General features: G+C 38.8%; 1 protein-coding gene across 1 annotated transcript; it reads left to right on the top strand.

Moving 5' to 3' along the window:
* The first annotated feature begins 5,865 nt into the window (after window positions 1-5,865).
* LOC129752918 (uncharacterized) lies at window positions 5,866-12,444 on the top strand. Its single transcript, XM_055748708.1, has one exon. It carries the CDS (start codon window positions 5,866-5,868, stop codon window positions 12,442-12,444), a length of 6,579 nt encoding a protein of 2,192 aa, XP_055604683.1.
* Window positions 12,445-19,251: the final 6,807 nt, after the last annotated feature.

Genomic DNA, 19,251 nt, shown 5'->3' on the forward strand with positions numbered 1-19,251 from the left:
GAAAAAATCGAAAAAAATGATTTTTTGCCGAAAAATTTTCGACTTTAAAATTTTGCAAGATTCAAAAAATTCAAGGTTTTTCGCGCGCCCCCCGAGCGGAAAAAATCGAAAAAAAATGATTTTTTGCCGAAAAATTTTCGACTTTAAAATTTTGCAAGATTCAAAAAATTCAAGGTTTTTCGCGCGCCCCCCGAGCGGAAAAAATCGAAAAAAATGATTTTTTGCCGAAAAATTTTCGAGTTTAAAATTTTGCAAGATTCAAAAAATTCAAGGTTTTTCGCGCGCCCCCCGAGCGGAAAAAATTGAAAAAAATGATTTTTTGCCGAAATATTTACGACTTTAAAATTTTGCAGGATTCAAAAAATTCAAGGTTTTTCGCGCGCCCCCCGAGCGGAAAAAATCGAAAAAAATGATTTTTTGCCGAAAAATTTTCGAGTTTAAAATTTTGCAAGATTCAAAAAATTCAAGGTTTTTCGCGCGCCCCTCGAGCGGAAAAAATCGAAAAAAATGATTTTTTGCCGAAAAATTTTCGACTTTAAAATTTTGCAAGATTCAAAAAATTCAAGGTTTTTCGCGCGCCCCCCGAGCGGAAAAAATCGAAAAAAATGATTTTTTGCCGAAAAATTTTCGAGTTTAAAATTTTGCAAGATTCAAAAAATTCAAGGTTTTTCGCGCGCCCCCCGAGCGGAAAAAATTGAAAAAAATGATTTTTTGCCGAAAAATTTACGACTTTAAAATTTTGCAAGATTCAAAAAATTCAAGGTTTTTCGCGCGCCCCCCGAGCGGAAAAAATCGAAAAAAATGATTTTTTGCCGAAAAATTTTCGAGTTTAAAATTTTGCAAGATTCAAAAAATTCAAGGTTTTTCGCGCGCCCCCCGAGCGGAAAAAATCGAAAAAAATGATTTTTTGCCGAAAAATTTTCGACTTTAAAATTTTGCAAGATTCAAAAAATTCAAGGTTTTTCGCGCGCCCCCCGAGCGGAAAAAATCGAAAAAAAATGATTTTTTGCCGAAAAATTTTCGAGTTTAAAATTTTGCAAGATTCAAAAAATTCAAGGTTTTTCGCGCGCCCCCCGAGCGGAAAAAATCGAAAAAAATGATTTTTTGCCGAAAAATTTACGACTTTAAAATTTTGCAAGATTCAAAAAATTCAAGGTTTTTCGCGCGCCAGCCGAGCGGAAAAAATCGAAAAAAATGATTTTTTGCCGAAAAATTTTCGACTTTAAAATTTTGCAAGATTCAAAAAATTCAAGGTTTTTCGCGCGCCCCCCGAGCGGAAAAAATCGAAAAAAATGATTTTTTGCCGAAAAATTTTCGACTTTAAAATTTTGCAAGATTCAAAAAATTCAAGGTTTTTCGCGCGCCCCCCGAGCGGAAAAAATCGAAAAAAATGATTTTTTGCCGAAAAATTTTCGAGTTTAAAATTTTGCAAGATTCAAAAAATTCAAGGTTTTTCGCGCGCCCCCCGAGCGGAAAAAATCGAAAAAAATGATTTTTTGCCGAAAAATTTACGACTTTAAAATTTTGCAAGATTCAAAAAATTCAAGGTTTTTCGCGCGCCCCCCGAGCGGAAAAAATCGAAAAAAATGATTTTTTGCCGAAAAATTTACGACTTTAAAATTTTGCAAGATTCAAAAAATTCAAGGTTTTTCGCGCGCCCCCCGAGCGGAAAAAATCGAAAAAAATTATTTTTGCCGAAAAATTTTCGACTTTAAAATTTTGCAAGATTCAAAAAATTCAAGGTTTTTCGCGCGCCCCCCGAGCGGAAAAAATCGAAAAAAAAAATTTTTTGCCGAAAAATTTTCGACTTTAAAATTTTGCAAGATTCAAAAAATTCAAGGTTTTTCGCGCGCCCCCCGAGCGGAAAAAATCGAAAAAAATGATTTTTTGCCGAAAAATTTTCGAGTTTAAAATTTTGCAAGATTCAAAAAATTCAAGGTTTTTCGCGCGCCCCCCGAGCGGAAAAAATCGAAAAAAATGATTTTTTGCCGAGAAATTTTCGAGTTTAAAATTTTGCAAGATTCAAAAAATTCAAGGTTTTTCGCGCGCCCCCCGAGCGGAAAAAATCGAAAAAAATGATTTTTTGCCGAAAAATTTACGACTTTAAAATTTTGCAAGATTCAAAAAATTCAAGGTTTTTCGCGCGCCCCCCGAGCGGAAAAAATCGAAAAAAATGATTTTTTGCCGAAAAATTTTCGAGTTTAAAATTTTGCAAGATTCAAAAAATTCAAGGTTTTTCGCGCGCCCCCCGAGCGGAAAAAATCGAAAAAAATGATTTTTTGCCGAAAAATTTACGACTTTAAAATTTTGCAAGATTCAAAAAATTCAAGGTTTTTCGCGCGCCCCCCGAGCGGAAAAAATCGAAAAAAATGATTTTTTGCCGAAAAATTTACGACTTTAAAATTTTGCAAGATTCAAAAAATTCAAGGTTTTTCGCGCGCCCCCCGAGCGGAAAAAATCGAAAAAAATGATTTTTTGCCGAAAAATTTTCGAGTTTAAAATTTTGCAAGATTCAAAAAATTCCAGGTTTTTCGCGCGCCCCCCGAGCGGAAAAAATCGAAAAAAATGATTTTTTGCCGAAAAATTTACGACTTTAAAATTTTGCAAGATTAAAAAAATTCAAGGTTTTTCGCGTGCCCCCCGAGCGGAAAAAATCGAAAAAAATGATTTTTTGCCGAAAAATTTTCGACTTTAAAATTTTGCAAGATTCAAAAAATTCAAGGTTTTTCGCGCGCCCCCCGAGCGGAAAAAATCGAAAAAAATGATTTTTTGCCGAAAAATTTACGACTTTAAAATTTTGCAAGATTCAAAAAATTCAAGGTTTTTCGCGCGCCCCCCGAGCGGAAAAAATCGAAAAAAATGATTTTTTGCCGAAAAATTTTCGACTTTAAAATTTTGCAAGATTCAAAAAATTCAAGGTTTTTCGCGCGCCCCCCGAGCGGAAAAAATCGAAAAAAATGAATTTTTTGCCGAAAAATTTTCGAGTTTAAAATTTTGCAAGATTCAAAAAATTCAAGGTTTTTCGCGCGCCCCCCGAGCGGAAAAAATCGAAAAAAATGATTTTTTGCCGAAAACTTTACGACTTTAAAATTTTGCAAGATTCAAAAAATTCAAGGTTTTTCGCGCGCCCCCCGAGCGGAAAAAATCGAAAAAAATGATTTTTTGCCGAAAAATTTTCGAGTTTAAAATTTTGCAAGATTCAAAAAATTCAAGGTTTTTCGCGCGCCCCCCCAGCGGAAAAAATCGAAAAAAATGATTTTTTGCCGAAAAATTTTCGACTTTAAAATTTTGCAAGATTCAAAAAATTCAAGGTTTTTCGCGCGCCCCCCGAGCGGAAAAAATCGAAAAAAATGATTTTTTGCCGAAAAATTTACGACTTTAAAATTTTGCAAGATTCAAAAAATTCAAGGTTTTTCGCGCGCCCCCCGAGCGGAAAAAATCGAAAAAAATGATTTTTTGCCGAAAAATTTTCGAGTTTAAAATTTTGCAAGATTCAAAAAATTCAAGGTTTTTCGCGCGCCCCCCGAGCGGAAAAAATCGAAAAAAATGATTTTTTGCCGAAAAATTTTCGAGTTTAAAATTTTGCAAGATTCAAAAAATTCAAGGTTTTTCGCGCGCCCCCCGAGCGGAAAAAATCGAAAAAAATGATTTTTTGCCGAAAAATTTTCGACTTTAAAATTTTGCAAGATTCAAAAAATTCAAGGTTTTTCGCGCGCCCCCCGAGCGGAAAAAATCGAAAAAAATGATTTTTTGCCGAAAAATTTTCGAGTTTAAAATTTTGCAAGATTCAAAAAATTCAAGGTTTTTCGCGCGCCCCCCGAGCGGAAAAAATCGAAAAAAATGATTTTTTGCCGAAAAATTTTCGAGTTTAAAATTTTGCAAGATTCAAAAAATTCAAGGTTTTTCGCGCGCCCCCCGAGCGGAAAAAATCGAAAAAAATGATTTTTTGCCGAAAAATTTACGACTTTAAAATTTTGCAAGATTCAAAAAATTCAAGGTTTTTCGCGCGCCCCCCGAGCGGAAAAAATCGAAAAAAATGATTTTTTGCCGAAAAATTTTCGACTTTAAAATTTTGCAAGATTCAAAAATTCAAGGTTTTTCGCGCGCCCCCCGAGCGGAAAAAATCGAAAAAAATGATTTTTTGCCGAAAAATTTTCGAGTTTAAAATTTTGCAAGATTCAAAAAATTCAAGGTTTTTCGCGCGCCCCCCCAGCGGAAAAAATCGAAAAAAATGATTTTTTGCCGAAAAATTTTCGACTTTAAAATTTTGCAAGATTCAAAAAATTCAAGGTTTTTCGCGCGCCCCCCGAGCGGAAAAAATCGAAAAAAATGATTTTTTGCCGAAAAATTTACGACTTTAAAATTTTGCAAGATTCAAAAAATTCAAGGTTTTTCGCGCGCCCCCCGAGCGGAAAAAATCGAAAAAAATGATTTTTTGCCGAAAAATTTTCGACTTTAAAATTTTGCAAGATTCAAAAAATTCAAGGTTTTTCGCGCGCCCCCCGAGCGGAAAAAATCGAAAAAAATGATTTTTTGCCGAAAAATTTACGACTTTAAAATTTTGCAAGATTAAAAAAATTCAAGGTTTTTCGCGCGCCCCCCGAGCGGAAAAAATCGAAAAAAATGATTTTTTGCCGAAAAATTTTCGAGTTTAAAATTTTGCAAGATTCAAAAAATTCAAGGTTTTTCGCGCGCCCCCCCAGCGGAAAAAATCGAAAAAAATGATTTTTTGCCGAAAAATTTTCGACTTTAAAATTTTGCAAGATTCAAAAAATTCAAGGTTTTTCGCGCGCCCCCCGAGCGGAAAAAATCGAAAAAAATGATTTTTTGCCGAAAAATTTACGACTTTAAAATTTTGCAAGATTCAAAAAATTCAAGGTTTTTCGCGCGCCCCCCGAGCGGAAAAAATCGAAAAAAATGATTTTTTGCCGAAAAATTTTCGACTTTAAAATTTTGCAAGATTCAAAAAATTCAAGGTTTTTCGCGCGCCCCCCGAGCGGAAAAAATCGAAAAAAATGATTTTTTGCCGAAAAATTTTCGACTTTAAAATTTTGCAAGATTCAAAAAATTCAAGGTTTTTCGCGCGCCCCCCGAGCGGAAAAAATCGAAAAAAAAATGATTTTTTGCCGAAAAATTTTCGAGTTTAAAATTTTGCAAGATTCAAAAAATTCAAGGTTTTTCGCGCGCCCCCCGAGCGGAAAAAATCGAAAAAAATGATTTTTTGCCGAAAAATTTTCGAGTTTAAAATTTTGCAAGTGTTGCGGTCGGTGACGGGGCGGTTACGCCTCAGTGTACGGAATCTGACGGGACCTGCTGTCAGCGAATGCCAGAGTAAACGAAATAAAATGACATTATGATAATCGAAGCTTAGGAAAAGTAAAACGGAAGTTAATTGTCAAACAGGAGTTAGAACAACGCGGTGTTTATATACTTGGAAACTAGATAGTTTGTAAAAGTTCATTGGAGTCGTTTTCGGTTTCCTTTTGCAGTAACAAGTGTTGTGAGTTTAATTTTCAAACCATTTATTCACCTAATAATTCACAGTTTAGTTTTAGAGCTCGTATCAGATCGATAGATAGGATCAGCGAGAGTTAACAGAATTTAGATCTCTCCCTGAATCCGTTTGCAGTCGATTATTCAGAAAAATTGAATATACTGTTCTAAGAGAGTTAAGTTTACCAAGATCACTATAATTGTGAGTATTAAGTACATACACCATATGAGCAGCTATTTTCTTATACCAACAATTAATTTTAGCTTTTAAGCATCATCGCAAATAAACATAAGGATTGCTACAGAACGGTGACTTGAATTACTCTCTGACGAACATTCTTAAAAGAATTATATAGTTCTGAGCTGAGGATCATGGCAGCGAATAACAGAACGATAAATATGCCCGATGAAAACCAAACCTCTTCGCTGGTGCACTGTGGGGAATGCTCCAAGCTGGAAGAGTCAGCGAAACTTGTTGCTTGCGATAACTGTTCTCGCTGGTTCCATTTCTCGTGTGCTGGAGTAGATGATTCCGTGAAAGATCGTAGCTGGTTATGTCGCCACTGCATAGCAGCAAATCCCACTCGAGCCGAATCTAATTCCGGGCAGTCCAAGGCCTCTGCGAAGAGTCGAGTGTCAGCTATTTCAGCAGGACTCGATTTGCGCCTTAAGCAGCTGGAAGAAGAAAGGGAGAGTCAGGCGCGGTTGCTTGCGGAGAAGCAGGAGAAGGAAAAACAAGCTCTGATCGAAAAAGGAAATCTGGACATGGAATTCATCAGCCGAAAGTATGCGCTTCTAGCAAGTGAGGCATTAGCGAACGAAGAAAGAGCAAGCGTGCGAAGTCGCAAAAGTGGTGCGAGTTCTCGCAGTCGAGTCAGGGAATGGCTCGAGCAAAACCAACATTTGGGAGGTATGGCAGTTACTTCTACAACTGACACTACTACCGTGGCGACGGGTATAATGACAACAGCAGTGTTCAGCAACCTCCCTTTAATTGGGCCAACGACAGCAGTGCGTACAACAGTTGTTGATCCAAAAGCTATTCATGATGTAAATGAACCAGTTCGAGTTTCTGACCAATTAGTGTCTAAACCATTGATCCATCATCCGTTCAGCAAGCCCGAAACGCGGTATACAGGAGCAATTTACAAGAACCCAATAGTTGCTAAAGAGAGAGGAAACGTTTTGACGTCGACGCCTATTCGCAGTTCAGCACCGCAAGTATCTTTTCCTACATTGCGCCAACCTGCCACTCAAGTATCATGTGTGTTTACAAATCCTCTCAACCCAAGACAGCCTGGGGCAGGAGATCAACAGAGTTATCCAGCTAGAATCAGCTGCGGAATTGAGCCTCAAGTTGTATCTAGCGCTTCTTATTACTCAGCTGTACCACACACACTTGCTGCCGTTAATGTAACGCAATATCCCGTGGGAGTACCACAGATGCCTGCGATCGTGCGTTCAGAACCACAACAAGCATTCGATTTCAATTATCTACCGGCACCATCACAACAAAGGAATCCAGTATCGAATAGTTTACTGTCCGCCTATGATATTTCGTACCCGATACCCCAGTTACTTCCCCAGTCTTCCGGCACAGCAACTATGGAAGGAAAAGGAATTCCAGGTGTTTCAGTTGATGAACAAATTTCCGAAGTCACTTGTATGCCCCCCGTCAGCAGCAGGGTTTGTACAATGCCACAAGAAATCCCTCACTACGTTCCATTGTACGGTGGTGCTCCAATTGCCGCGTCCAGAGAAGCTCCCACAGTTTTCCCTCCATCTTCTTATTTGGATCGACAAGCACCCATGATACGTGTCGACTCGCAAAGCCACAACTACAACCGTTTTGCGCCGCAACCAAATATTTCCGAGTCAGTGTATCATCATCAAGGGATAGGGAATACAGGTCCACAGCCATATCAACTCGCTGCCAGGCAGATTGCGGGTAGAGAGTTACCGATGTTCTCTGGAAACGCCGAAGAGTGGCCGCTATTCGCAAGCATCTTTCAAACATCGACGCTAATGTGTGGGTTTTCAGATGCAGAAAACTTGTTGCGCTTGCAAAAGTGCTTAAAAGGTAGTGCTTTGGAAGCGGTTAGATGCCATTTGATGTCTCCCTCCTCGGTTCCACAGATTATGGAAACGCTTGAAATCTTATTTGGAAATCCAGAGCGGTTCATACAATCGTTGCTACAGAAAGTTCGGAATGTTCCACCGCCAAAACCGGAAAGGTTAGACATGCTTATAAATTTCGGCATAGCAGTCCAGAGCCTCGTAGGACAAATAAAAGCCGCTAAACTGTATGGCCATCTGAACCACCCTTCCTTATTGCAAGAGCTTGTTGGCAAATTACCATCCTACTTACAGATGGATTGGGCTCATCATAAGAGACGTTTGAGAGACGTAAATTTGAGTACGTTTGGAGCGTTTATGCTTGACATAATTTCCGATGCTAGTGAAGTGACGGTTTCAAGTGATGTCGGCTTGGTCAACCAGGGAAAGATGAGCCGAAAGGATAAAGATAATGCTCACTTTAACGCTCATGTTCAGGTTCCGTTGAAGATTGTAGATGAAAATTCCAAACAGCCACAGAATCCCATCATATCATGCTTCGTCTGTAAAAGTACTGGCCACAGAATTCGTGATTGCTTCAAGTTCAAAAATCTTTCACTTAGCGAACGCTGGAAACAAGTCGATTTGCATCAACTTTGTCGAAAATGTTTAGTTCCGCACGGCCGATGGCCATGCAAGGCCAAATCAAGAAAAACGTGTAACAGCAAGGGCTGCGACGGAGAGCACCATCATTTGCTTCATCCAGGCCAACCGAAAGGGGAGAAGAAGACAAATGCGGACGAAACACCCGCGTTGCTAGGATTCCACCGCCAGCTGCAAGCTAGTGTACTTTTCCGTATAGTCCCAGTTGTGTTGTACGGAAATGGACTGAAACTACAGATTTTCGCATTTTTCGACGAAGGATCTTCTACCACTCTCATCGAGAAAGAGGTCATACAGAAATTGGGACTCAAGGGGTCAGATGCGCCACTATGCCTACTTTGGACAGGCAATGTCACACGAGAGGAAACTGATTCAAGCAAACTTGATTTAACGATATCGGGAACACGAAGTGATAGAAAATTCAAACTCAGAAATGTAAGAACCGTTGGAACGTTGGGTCTGCATGCTCAATCTCTGGATTATGAGGCACTAGCTGATCAGTACAATCATTTAGCCAAGCTCCCGATCGACAGTTATCAAAATGCGATTCCTAAACTTCTTATCGGCCTAGACAACATACAATTAACACTACCGACCAAAACAAGAGAAGGAAAGCGAGACGAACCGTTAGCGGCTAAATCGTGTTTGGGTTGGAGCATTTTCGGGAAAACAGGCACTATGGAAAATAGTTTTGCATCGACATCGTTACATATTAGAGAATGCTCTAAGGATAATGCTCTTCACGAATTGGTCAAGGAGTTTTTCGCATTGGAAAGTCTCGGTATTTCTTCAGGACCTGTTCTTCAGTCGACAGACGATCAGCGCGTTCTTGCGGTCCTGCAGCGGACAACGGTTAAGCGGAACGACGGTCATTTTGAGTGTGGACTGCTGTGGCGCTTCGACGACATCGAGGTTCCTCCTACTAAAAACATGGCCATTAATAGACTCCGTTGCCTAGAAAGACGGCTATCGAAGCATCCAGAATTGAGAACTGCATTAGAGAATCTTATCGACGAATATCAGGAGAAGCAGTATGCTCATAAAGCGACGGCGGATGAGTTAAGTAGCATGGATCCGAAACGGATGTGGTTTCTTCCACTTGGTGTCGTTTTGAACCCCCGGAAATCCGGAAAAGTCCGAATAATTTGGGACGCTGCAGCCAGAGTAAATGGTGTCGCCTTCAACGATTTGCTCTTGAAAGGACCAGACATGCTTGCTCCCCTCCATTCAGTTCTTTATCGATTCCGACAAAGGCAAATATGCATCACGGGTGACATTCGAGAAATGTATCACCAAATCAAAATAAGAGCTGAAGATCGTCAATCTCAACTATTTTTATGGAGGAAAGATCCTCAAAACGAACCTGACGTTTTCGTGTTAGATGTGGCCAGCTTTGGCGCCACATGCTCACCCTGCATGGCGCAATACGTAAAAAACGTCAATGCCGAAGAATGGAAAGTTGAGTATCCGGAAGCAGAAGAACCAATCAAACGATCGACTTATGTAGACGATTATGCCGATAGCCGCGACTCAGTGGAGGAGATGGTGAAGATCGCATTGGACGTTCGTACAGTTCATTCGAAAGCCGGATTCGAACTACGTAATTTTCTATCGAATTCTAAAGAGGTTCTGGAACAGATGGGTCAGGCAAGTGATGTGCGGCAGAAAGAATTCGCCATCGTTCCGGCCGAACAATATGAGCGAGTTTTGGGCATGACCTGGTACCCATCCGAAGACTCTTTTGGATTTTCCGTCAATGTTCCAACAGATCTACAAAAGGTAATTTCCGGTTCCATCTATCCAACGAAACGGTCTATTCTACGAGTGGTGATGAGTCTTTTTGATCCTCTTGGTTTAATCTCAAATTACGTTATCCATGGGAAAACATTACTGCAGGATATTTGGAGGGCTAAAATTGCGTGGGACGAGCCAATTCCCAATGAACTGGAATCCAAATGGAAGCGTTGGATTGAATTGCTCAAGGAGATACCAAGTTTGCGGTTCGCTAGGTGCTACTTTCCAAATTACCAACCGACGAGTCTTCAAACACTCCAGGTGCACGTTTTCGTGGACGCTAGCGAGACAGCGTTTGCATGTGCAATTTATTTTCGCATGGTGGACCACCATAAACCAAGAGTAGCCTTAGTAACTGCGAAAGCAAAAGTAACGCCTTTGAAACCGCTTTCCATTCCGCGAGCGGAACTCGAAGCTGCACTAATAGGAAGCAGATTGCTTCGAACGGTCATAGAAGGACATACGATTCCTATCGGACTGCGGTTTATGTGGACGGATTCTAAAACGGTTTTATCGTGGATCAAGTCTGACGCTCGTAAATACCGCCAATATGTCGCCATCAGAGTAGGAGAAATTTTGGAGATTACAAATCAACAGGAGTGGCATTGGGTACCATCTAAGCTCAACATTGCCGATGAAGCAACAAAATGGGGTAAGGGTCCTCTGGTAAGCCCGAAGAGCTGTTGGGTCACTGGGCCGGAATTTCTGTATTTACCCGAAAACGAATGGCCTGAGCAATTGCCAGTTGCGACAGATACGGAGGAAGAAATGCGCACGTTAAACGTGCATAGAGAAGTTATTGTTGTTCCCCTAATTGACCCGAAGAGATTCTCAAAATTCGAGAGATTGCTCAGATCGACGGCGTACATGTACTACTTCATAAATCGCGCTCGGTACCGATTGCGAACGACCGGACTTCTAGAGCAAGAAGATATTCGGAATGGCGAAAACGTTATTTGGCGCCAAGCTCAAGCCGAAGCATACGTGGAAGAACTTATTTTACTGGGCCGAATCGGAAAAAAGGAATCAGCAGGAAGTAGGCAGAGTGGAGAAATCACCAGTGCAAGCCAATTGTTTAAATTGTCGCCATTTATCGACGAGTGGGGCGTTATTCGAATGCGCAGTCGCATTGAAGCGTCTCCTTTTGCAAGTTACGATGCGCGTTTTCCAATTATACTGCCAAGGAAAAGTCGCATAACAATGTTACTGATCGACTGGTATCACAGAAAATTTGTCCATGGAAATAATGAATCCGTAGTTAATGAAATTCGACAGAGATTCCATATCTCAAGACTGCGAACGGAAGTGCGTCATTTCGCAAAGGAATGCACGTGGTGCAAAGTGTATCGAACAAAACCGATAGCTCCACAAATGGCACCATTACCGGAAGCAAGAGTTACTCCCTTTGTGAGACCCTTCACCTATACGGGAATAGATTATTTCGGTCCCCTCTACATCAAAATCGGAAGATCCAAGGTGAAACGGTGGGTGGCTCTGTTTACCTGCCTGACCATACGGGCCATTCATCTGGAAGTTGTGGCATCTCTTTCAACGGAATCTCTCAAGTTGGCGATGAGACGTTTTATCAGCAGACGAGGGCCGCCGACCGAAATCTACACTGACAATGGCACGAACTTCGTGGGAGCAAGTCGAGAGTTGCTGAAAGAAATCCAATCGGTTAACGCGGGCTTAGCCGAAACCTTCACAGACCGGAACACCAAGTGGATCTTCATACCACCGTCCGCTCCCCACATGGGCGGCGCTTGGGAGAGGATGGTGCGCTCAGTTAAAGCAGCTCTATCTACCCTTTACCAGTGTCGAAGTCCATCAGAGGAAGTACTCCAAACCGTGTTGTGCGATGCAGAAAGAATGGTTAATTCCAGACCGTTAACCTATATGCCGCTCGAAACAGCTGACTCGGAAGCGTTAACTCCCAACCATTTCATCCACCTGGCCTCAGATGGATCAAAGCAACCACCGAAAAACCCAACAGACGAGAAGTCAGCTCTGCGAAGCGGATGGAATCTTTGCCAACATCTATTGGATCAAATGTGGCGAAGATGGATTCGTGAATACCTGCCCACCTTAACCAGGAGGACCAAGTGGTTCAAAGACGTCAAGGCCATTCAAGAAGGAGATGTTGTGTTCATAGCTGACGAAAACGTTCGAAGTAGCTGGATTCGAGGAAGAGTCGTGCGTACGTTGGTGGCCAAGGATGGACGAATCAGGCAAGCATTCGTCAAAACTTCGGACGGTATACTTCGACGACCGGTTACTAAGCTTGCTATCATAGATGTGCTACTCCATAGTAAACCTGGTCAACCGGAAACCCATCCAGACCAGTTTTACGAGGCGGGGAATGTTGCGGTCGGTGACGGGGCGGTTACGCCTCAGTGTACGGAATCTGACGGGACCTGCTGTCAGCGAATGCCAGAGTAAACGAAATAAAATGACATTATGATAATCGAAGCTTAGGAAAAGTAAAACGGAAGTTAATTGTCAAACAGGAGTTAGAACAACGCGGTGTTTATATACTTGGAAACTAGATAGTTTGTAAAAGTTCATTGGAGTCGTTTTCGGTTTCCTTTTGCAGTAACAAGTGTTAGCTCGTATCAGATCGATAGATAGGATCAGCGAGAGTTAACAGAATTTAGATCTCTCCCTGAATCCGTTTGCAGTCGATTATTCAGAAAAATTGAATATACTGTTCTAAGAGAGTTAAGTTTACCAAGATCACTATAATTGTGAGTATTAAGTACATACACCATATGAGCAGCTATTTTCTTATACCAACAATTAATTTTAGCTTTTAAGCATCATCGCAAATAAACATAAGGATTGCTACAGAACGGTGACTTGAATTACTCTCTGACGAACAGCAAGATTCAAAAAATTCAAGGTTTTTCGCGAGCCCCCCGAGCGGAAAAAATCGAAAAAAATGATTTTTTGCCGAAAAATTTACGACTTTAAAATTTTGCAAGATTCAAAAAATTCAAGGTTTTTCGCGCGCCCCCCGAGCGGAAAAAATCGAAAAAAATGATTTTTTGCCGAAAAATTTTTGACTTTAAAATTTTGCAAGATTCAAAAAATTCAAGGTTTTTCGCGCGCCCCCCGAGCGGAAAAAATCGAAAAAAATGATTTTTTGCCGAAAAATTTTCGAGTTTAAAATTTTGCAAGATTCAAAAAATTCAAGGTTTTTCGCGCGCCCCCCGAGCGGAAAAAATCGAAAAAAATGATTTTTTGCCGAAAAATTTACGACTTTAAAATTTTGCAAGATTCAAAAAATTCAAGGTTTTTCGCGCGCCCCCCGAGCGGAAAAAATCGAAAAAAATGATTTTTTGCCGAAAAATTTTCGACTTTAAAATTTTGCAAGATTCAAAAAATTCAAGGTTTTTCGCGCGCCCCCCGAGCGGAAAAAATCGAAAAAAATGATTTTTTGCCGAAAAATTTTCGACTTTAAAATTTTGCAAGATTCAAAAAATTCAAGGTTTTTCGCGCGCCCCCCGAGCGGAAAAAATCGAAAAAAATGATTTTTTGCCGAAAAATTTACGACTTTAAAATTTTGCAAGATTCAAAAAATTCAAGGTTTTTCGCGCGCCCCCCGAGCGGAAAAAATCGAAAAAAATGATTTTTTGCCGAAAAATTTTCGACTTTAAAATTTTGCAAGATTCAAAAAATTCAAGGTTTTTCGCGCGCCCCCCGAGCGGAAAAAATCGAAAAAAATGATTTTTTGCCGAAAAATTTTCGACTTTAAAATTTTGCAAGATTCAAAAAATTCAAGGTTTTTCGCGCGCCCCCCGAGCGGAAAAAATCGAAAAAAATGATTTTTTGCCGAAAAATTTTCGACTTTAAAATTTTGCAAGATTCAAAAAATTCAAGGTTTTTTCGCGCGCCCCCCGAGCGGAAAAAATCGAAAAAAATGATTTTTTGCCGAAAAATTTACGACTTTAAAATTTTGCAAGATTCAAAAAATTCAAGGTTTTTCGCGCGCCCCCCGAGCGGAAAAAATCGAAAAAAATGATTTTTTGCCGAAAAATTTTCGAGTTTAAAATTTTGCAAGATTCAAAAAATTCAAGGTTTTTCGCGCGCCCCCCGAGCGGAAAAAATCGAAAAAAATGATTTTTTGCCGAAAAATTTACGACTTTAAAATTTTGCAAGATTCAAAAAATTCAAGGTTTTTCGCGCGCCCCCCGAGCGGAGAAAATCGAAAAAAATGATTTTTTGCCGAAAAATTTTCGAGTTTAAAATTTTGCAAGATTCAAAAAATTCAAGGTTTTTCGCGCGCCCCCCGAGCGGAAAAAATCGAAAAAAATGATTTTTTGCCGAAAAATTTTCGAGTTTAAAATTTTGCAAGATTCAAAAAATTCAAGGTTTTTCGCGCGCCCCCCGAGCGGAAAAAATCGAAAAAAATGATTTTTTGCCGAAAAATTTACGACTTTAAAATTTTGCAAGATTCAAAAAATTCAAGGTTTTTCGCGCGCCCCCCGAGCGGAAAAAATCGAATTTCGACTTTAAAATTTTGCAAGATTCAAAAAATTCAAGGTTTTTCGCGCGCCCCCCGGCGGAAAAAATCGAAAAAAATGATTTTTTGCCGAAAAATTTTCGACTTTAAAATTTTGCAAGATTCAAAAAATTCAAGGTTTTTCGCGCGCCCCCCGAGCGGAAAAAATCGAAAAAAATGATTTTTTGCCGAAAAATTTTCGAGTTTAAAATTTTGCAAGATTCAAAAAATTCAAGGTTTTTCGCGCGCCCCCCGAGCGGAAAAAATCGAAAAAAATGATTTTTTGCCGAAAAATTTTCGAGTTTAAAATTTTGCAAGATTCAAAAAATTCAAGGTTTTTCGCGCGCCCCCCCGAGCGGAAAAAATCGAAAAAAATGATTTTTTGCCGAAAAATTTACGACTTTAAAATTTTGCAAGATTCAAAAAATTCAAGGTTTTTCGCGCGCCCCCCGAGCGGAAAAAATCGAAAAAAATGATTTTTTGCCGAAAAATTTTCGACTTTAAAATTTTGCAAGATTCAAAAAATTTAAGGTTTTTCGCGCGCCCCCCGAGCGGAAAAAATCGAAAAAAATGATTTTTTGCCGAAAAATTTTCGACTTTAAAATTTTGCAAGATTCAAAAAATTCAAGGTTTTTCGCGCGCCCCCCGAGCGGAAAAAAATCGAAAAAAATGATTTTTTGCCGAAAAATTTTCGAGTTTAAAATTTTGCAAGATTCAAAAAATTCAAGGTTTTTCGCGCGCCCCCCCGAGCGGAAAAAATTGAAAAAAATGATTTTTTGCCGAAAAATTTACGACTTTAAAATTTTGCAAGATTAAAAAAAATCAAGGTTTTTCGCGCGCCCCCCGAGCGGAAAAAATCGAAAAAAATGATTTTTTGCCGAAAAATTTTCGAGTTTAAAATTTTGCAAGATTCATAAAATTCAAGGTTTTTCGCGCGCCCCTCGAGCGGAAAAAATCGAAAAAAATGATTTTTTTCCGAAAAATTTTCGACTTTAAAATTATGCAAGATTCAAAAAATTCAAGGTTTTTCGCGCGCCCCCCGAGCGGAAAAAATCGAAAAAAATGATTTTTTGCCGAAAAATTTTCGACTTTAAAATTTTGCAAGATTAAAAAAATTCAAGGTTTTTCGCGCGCCCCCCGAGCGGAAAAAATCGAAAAAAATGATTTTTTGCCGAAAAATTTTCGACTTTAAAATTTTGCAAGATTCAAAAAATTCAAGGTTTTTCGCGCGCCCCCCGAGCGGAAAAAATCGAAAAAAAATGATTTTTTGCCGAAAAATTTTCGAGTTTAAAATTTTGCAAGATTCAAAAAATTCAAGGTTTTTCGCGCGCCCCCCGAGCGGAAAAAATCGAAAAAAATGATTTTTTGCCGAAAAATTTACGACTTTAAAATTTTGCAAGATTCAAAAAATTCAAGGTTTTTCGCGCGCCCCCCGAGCGGAAAAAATCGAAAAAAATGATTTTTTGCCGAAAAATTTTCGACTTTAAAATTTTGCAAGATTCAAAAAATTCAAGGTTTTTCGCGCGCCCCCCGAACGGAAAAAATCGAAAAAAAAGATTTTTTGCCGAAAAATTTTCGACTTTAAAATTTTGCAAGATTCAAAAAATTCAAGGTTTTTCGCGCGCCCCCCGAGCGGAAAAAATCGAAAAAAATGATTTTTTGCCGAAAAATTTTCGAGTTTAAAATTTTGCAAGATTCAAAAAATTCAAGGTTTTTCGCGCGCCCCCCGAGCGGAAAAAATCGAAAAAAATGATTTTTTGCCGAAAAATTTACGACTTTAAAATTTTGCAAGATTCAAAAAATTCAAGGTTTTTCGCGCGCCCCCCGAGCGGAAAAAATCGAAAAAAATGATTTTTTGCCGAAAAATTTTCGACTTTAAAATTTTGCAAGATTCAAAAAATTCAAGGTTTTTCGCGCGCCCCCCGAGCGGAAAAAATCGAAAAAAATGATTTTTTGCCGAAAAATTTTCGAGTTTAAAATTTTGCAAGATTCAAAAAATTCAAGGTTTTTCGCGCGCCCCCCGAGCGGAAAAAATCGAAAAAAATGATTTTTTGCCGAAAAATTTACGACTTTAAAATTTTGCAAGATTCAAAAAATTCAAGGTTTTTCGCGCGCCCCCCGAGCGGAAAAAATCGAAAAAAATGATTTTTTGCCGAAAAATTTTCGACTTTAAAATTTTGCAAGATTCAAAAAATTCAAGGTTTTTCGCGCGCCCCCGAGCGGAAAAAATCGAAAAAAAAAATTTTTTGCCGAAAAATTTTCGACTTTAAAATTTTGCAAGATTCAAAAAATTCAAGGTTTTTCGCGCGCCCCCCGAGCGGAAAAAATCGAAAAAAATGATTTTTTGCCGAAAAATTTTCGAGTTTAAAATTTTGCAAGATTAAAAAAATTCAAGGTTTTTCGCGCGCCCCCGAGCGGAAAAAATCGAAAAAAATGATTTTTTGCCGAAAAATTTTCGAGTTTAAAATTTTGCAAGATTCAAAAAATTCAAGGTTTTTCGCGCGCCCCCCCGAGCGGAAAAAATCGAAAAAAATGATTTTTTGCCGAAAAATTTACGACTTTAAAATTTTGCAAGATTCAAAAAATTCAAGGTTTTTCGCGCGCCCCCCGAGCGGAAAAAATCGAAAAAAATGATTTTTTGCCGAAAAATTTTCGACTTTAAAATTTTGCAAGATTCAAAAAATTCAAGGTTTTTCGCGCGCCCCCCGAGCGGAAAAAATCGAAAAAAATGATTTTTTGCCGAAAAATTTACGACTTTAAAATTTTGCAAGATTCAAAAAATTCAAGGTTTTTCGCGCGCCCCCCGAGCGGAAAAAATCGAAAAAAATGATTTTTTTGCCGAAAAATTTTCGACTTTAAAATTTTGCAAGATTCAAAAATTCAAGGTTTTTCGCGCGCCCCCCGAGCGGAAAAAATCGAAAAAAAAAATTTTTTGCCGAAAAATTTTCGACTTTAAAATTTTGCAAGATTCAAAAAATTCAAGGTTTTTCGCGCGCCCCCGAGCGGAAAAAATCGAAAAAAATGATTTTTTGCCGAAAATTTACGACTTTAAATTTTGCAAGATTCAAAAAATTCAAGGTTTTTCGCGCGCCCCCCCGAGCGGAAAAAATCGAAAAAAATGATTTTTTGCCGAAAAATTTTCGACTTTAAAATTTTGCAAGATTCAAAAAATTCAAGGTTTTTCGCGCGCCCCCCGAGCGGAAAAAATCGAAAAAAATGATTTTTTGCCGAAAAATTTTCGACTTTAAAATTTTGCAAGATTCAAAAAATTCAAGGTTTTTCGCGCGCCCCCCGAGCGGAAAAAATCGAAAAAAATGATTTTTTGCCGAAAAATTTTCGAGTTTAAAATTTTGCAAGATTCAAAAAATTCAAGGTTTTTCGCGCGCCCCCCGAGCGGAAAAAATCGAAAAAAATGATTTTTTGCCGAAAAATTTTCGAGTTTAAAATTTTGCAAGATTCAAAAAATTCAAGGTTTTTCGCGCGCCCCCCCGAGCGGAAAAAATCGAAAAAATGATTTTTTGCCGAAAAATTTTCGAGTTTAAAATTTTGCAAGATTCAAAAAATTCAAGGTTTTTCGCGCGCCCCCCGAGCGGAAAAAATCGAAAAAAATGATTTTTTGCCGAAAAATTTTCGACTTTAAAATTTGCAAGATTCAAAAAATTCAAGTTTTTCGCGCGCCCCCCGAGCGGAAAAAATCGAAAAAATGATTTTTTGCCGAAAAATTTTCGAGTTTAAAATTTTGCAAGATTCAACAAATTCAAGGTTTTTTCGCGCGCCCCCCCGAGCGGAAAAAATCGAAAAAAATGATTTTTTGCCGAAAAATTTTCGAGTTTAAAATTTTGCAAGATTCAAAAAATTCAAGGTTTTTCGCGCGCCCCCCGAGCGGAAAAAATCGAAAAAAATGATTTTTTGCCGAAAAATTTTCGAGTTTAAAATTTTGCAAGATTCAAAAAATTCAAGGTTTTTCGCGCGCCCCCCGAGCGGAAAAAATCGAAAAAAATGATTTTTTGCCGAAAAATTTTCGAGTTTAAAATTTTGCAAGATTCAAAAAATTCAAGGTTTTTCGCGCGCCCCCCGAGCGGAAAAAATCGAAAAAAATGATTTTTTGCCGAAAAATTTTCGACTTTAAAATTTTGCAAGATTCAAAAAATTCAAGGTTTTTCGCGCGCCCCCCGAGCGGAAAAAATCGAAAAAAATGATTTTTTGCCGAAAAATTTTCGACTTTAAAATTTTGCAAGATTCAAAAAATTCAAGGTTTTTCGCGCGCCCCCCGAGCGGAAAAAAATCGAAAAAAATGATTTTTTGCCGAAAAATTTTCGACTTTAAAATTTTGCAAGATTCAAAAAATTCAAGGTTTTTCGCGCGCCCCCCGAGCGGAAAAAATCGAAAAAAATGATTTTTTGCCGAAAAATTTTCGAGTTTAAAATTTTGCAAGATTCAAAAAATTCAAGGTTTTTCGCGCGCCCCCCGGGCGGAAAAAATCGAAAAAAATGATTTTTTGCCGAAAAATTTATGACTTTAAAATTTTGCAAGATTCAAAAAATTCAAGGTTTTTCGCGCGCCCCCCGAGCGGAAAAAATCGAAAAAAATGATTTTTTGCCGAAAAATTTTCGAGTTTAAAATTTTGCAAGATTCAAAAAATTCAAGGTTTTTCGCGCGCCCCCCGGGCGGAAAAAATCGAAAAAAATGATTTTTTGCCGAAAAATTTACGACTTTAAAATTTTGCAAGATTCAAAAAATTCAAG

Source organism: Uranotaenia lowii, chromosome 3 (assembly GCF_029784155.1).
Source record: "Uranotaenia lowii strain MFRU-FL chromosome 3, ASM2978415v1, whole genome shotgun sequence".
Classification (NCBI taxonomy): Eukaryota; Metazoa; Arthropoda; class Insecta; order Diptera; family Culicidae; genus Uranotaenia; species Uranotaenia lowii.